Consider the following 2,810-nt stretch of genomic DNA (forward strand, 5'->3'; position numbering starts at 1 on the left):
TAGGGTATGCCAACGTTATAAACTGACAGTGTCCAATACAACTGGTCAGGTCTCTCAGTATTATGTAGTTAACGGAATTCAGTTTTCAAATGACTCAAACGACAATGAAAACAAGATAGACCATTCTAAGATACCCATATATTCCACCTGAAAAGTGGAAGTCTCATGGTACACTTTTATATTCCTAAAATCTGCTAGTATTCCGAATAAAAACCAACAAAAATTAACAACTGGTAATCAATTTATTAAAATAGTTGACTTAAGCATCTGCAATGGTGACTTCCACCTCAACTCCTGGCTCAATACTGATGGAAGTAATCTGCTTAACAATCTCAGAAGGACTGTGCAAGTCAATGAGTCGCTTGTGGATTCTCATCTGGAAACGATCCCATGTCTTAGAACCTTCACCACAAGGAGTTTTTCTTGTAGTGATTCTCAAAGTCTGCAGCAAAAGACAAAGGAAACCAAGTGTTTATGGCTTTATACTTATCCCTAGAACATCTGGAAAAACACTTTTAATCATCTCATTAGTTTCCCTTAGGCATGATTCCTATTTACACTAACAGATTTTCAGGTACCACGGGTTGAAAATGCCAGGTCTGTTTTCACTGTAGTAGGACACCACCCTTAGAGCTTGCGCCTGTTAAGCACCAAACCACACCAAGAACACAACAGCAATAATTAAACGATCATATCTAAACATTAGATACTTACTAGGAACCGAAATCTACCACCAATTTCAATACCCGTTTGTAGATAACATCAGGGTTAACAATTTTGGCAGCCAAACCTCTTAAAGAACCTGAATTTACACAACATCCAGAAGCAACTCTCCTACTTCCTGCCCCTCCGATTTACTTTACCTTGGTAGGCATTCGAACTGGTCCTTTCACTTTCAGGTTCTTTTCCTTCGCGCCTCTGATCAAGTCAGCACACACTGCAGGAAATAAAAAGACCTCTCAGTACAATCAAAACAATTAAAATCGGCTTAAGACCTTCACTTCTACTGGCTCAGAATAGCGTATAAAACTATCACCGTTATTCAACACAGTAGGTACCTCCTCATCGCCAGCTGTATGACAATGAAAGCAGTTTTAGGCCATGCTTTACCTTTTTAAAGTAAGCAACTTGTCACTTCAGTTCTTGGAGTCCACCTTGTACACTAACATTAACGAGTAAAGCTCGGCGCTTTTTGTCCAATTCCCGCCCCCACCGCACGACTGCACTGACCCTTTTCCAGGGATTTAACGTTGCGGCTCGTTAGGGTGATTCGAATTCGGTGAATTGCCACCTCCGGCTCCACGGGTGTTTTTCCAGTATCCTTAAAAGCCTATTGTTAGACACATGAGAAAGAACAATAAGCCAAAAATGGTCTGCCACTTCTGGAGAAAGGCAGCTTCCGGAAGCTTCCCGCGTTCCCCCACCATTTCAGACGCGCCTTTCCGCCCCTACACGGAAAGCATCTGCCCTACAGGAGCACGAGCTCCAAACCGGAGTCCCCCCGCCGCCGACTGCCACCTCACCATGCCTGCTGCGCGGCTTCCTGACCGACTTGTTCCTCGGCGAGAGCGAACAGCGGTGAGTCAGGAGCAGGAGCGTGCGAACCAAAGATCCGCAAATCCTACGACCGCGTCTTCCTCAAAAAGAAAGGGGTGGGACTTGAGCAATGCTTATATAGCACGCTTACATCCGGGTCCCACACGCCCCGGAACAGGAAATGTCCCGGACCCTAGAGGCGGTCGCACAAGGCCGAGCTGGAGCACTCGAGGAGTTGGCAGGAAAGGCACGGCTGCGTGCGCCCCCTGTCCGCAAGGAGGAACCAAAGTCCCGCAGGGTGGGGTCCCCGCCTGCGCGGAGATGGCCACCCGGCCGAGAGAACAGGCGAGACGGAAACCTGAGAAACTCCTGTCTGGTGCACCTAACCCTCTCCCTCGTAAAGTGCACAGGAACTCTGGTTTTTACGTTGCAAATTTTGCTTTCTACACAGACCATACCACTCGTTGTTCTCTGAGGATGAGGTAACTTCTCTGAGTTTAGCTGACATGAGCAATGGCAGAAATGCTTCTCGTAAACTGGACACCTTACGATAGAATTAGTAAGCAGTCATTTTTCATAGCCTGAAACGTCGTTTTGTGATATTTCAGCTCCTGGCTTCCCAGTCCAGCAGAAGTATCTACATCTATTTCTGGAAAGGACCTGAACTTGGCTTCTCGTCCCTCTGGAAAGTGAGGCGAAAATGCCAGGCTGCGCAGCTACCCTGAGGCCTGGCCTGGTACCTGGCTAGCCACCCAGTCCTGATACGTCATCTCCTTTCTGTTGGATAAAGTCATTGGATAAGATCCCCCAGGGTCTTCTTAATACTGAACATCTGTTCATAATCACATAAGTGACCAAATATAGTGGAAAACCCGAATGGTCAACTGGGCTGAGCAATGGGAGAGAGCACAGGATGAGCTCACCTACACCTGAGCAAGAAGCCGGGGATAATACATGGAAATCATTGAGATGGATTTTGATACAGGGCAGAAGGAAGAGTAAAATAATCTCATACTACTTTCCACCTGAAGTTCTGAGCCAAAAGAGTTATTTGCTCAAACACTTCGAACTGGGGAGGGACAGAGCTCTGATGCCTCCCTCCAGGCCTGTTTTTGTTGTAGTTGTTGTTGTTTTTTGTGTGTTTGTTTTTGAGACGGAGTTTCCCTCTTGTTGCCCAGGCTGGAGTGCCACGGCGCCATCTCGGCTCACCGCAACCTCCGCCTTCTGGGTTCAAGCGATTCTCCTGCCTCAGCCTCCCGAGTAGCTGAGATTAC

General features: G+C 47.0%; 1 protein-coding gene and 1 non-coding gene across 2 annotated transcripts; both read right to left on the reverse strand.

Moving 5' to 3' along the window:
* Positions 1-223: 223 nt before the first annotated feature.
* RPS20 (ribosomal protein S20) lies at positions 224-1,648 on the reverse strand. Its single transcript, NM_001257253.1, is given in 4 exon segments — positions 224-442; positions 864-937; positions 1,231-1,330; positions 1,524-1,648. Coding segments are annotated over 4 exon segments (360 nt in total). The 5' UTR covers positions 1,527-1,648; the 3' UTR covers positions 224-259.
* LOC114680532 (small nucleolar RNA U54) lies at positions 1,005-1,071 on the reverse strand. Its single transcript, XR_003732746.1, has one exon. It is a non-coding gene; the product is annotated as a small nucleolar RNA U54 (small nucleolar RNA).
* Positions 1,649-2,810: the final 1,162 nt, after the last annotated feature.

This window comes from Macaca mulatta, chromosome 8, assembly GCF_049350105.2.
Source record: "Macaca mulatta isolate MMU2019108-1 chromosome 8, T2T-MMU8v2.0, whole genome shotgun sequence".
In the NCBI taxonomy this organism is placed as follows: Eukaryota; Metazoa; Chordata; class Mammalia; order Primates; family Cercopithecidae; genus Macaca; species Macaca mulatta.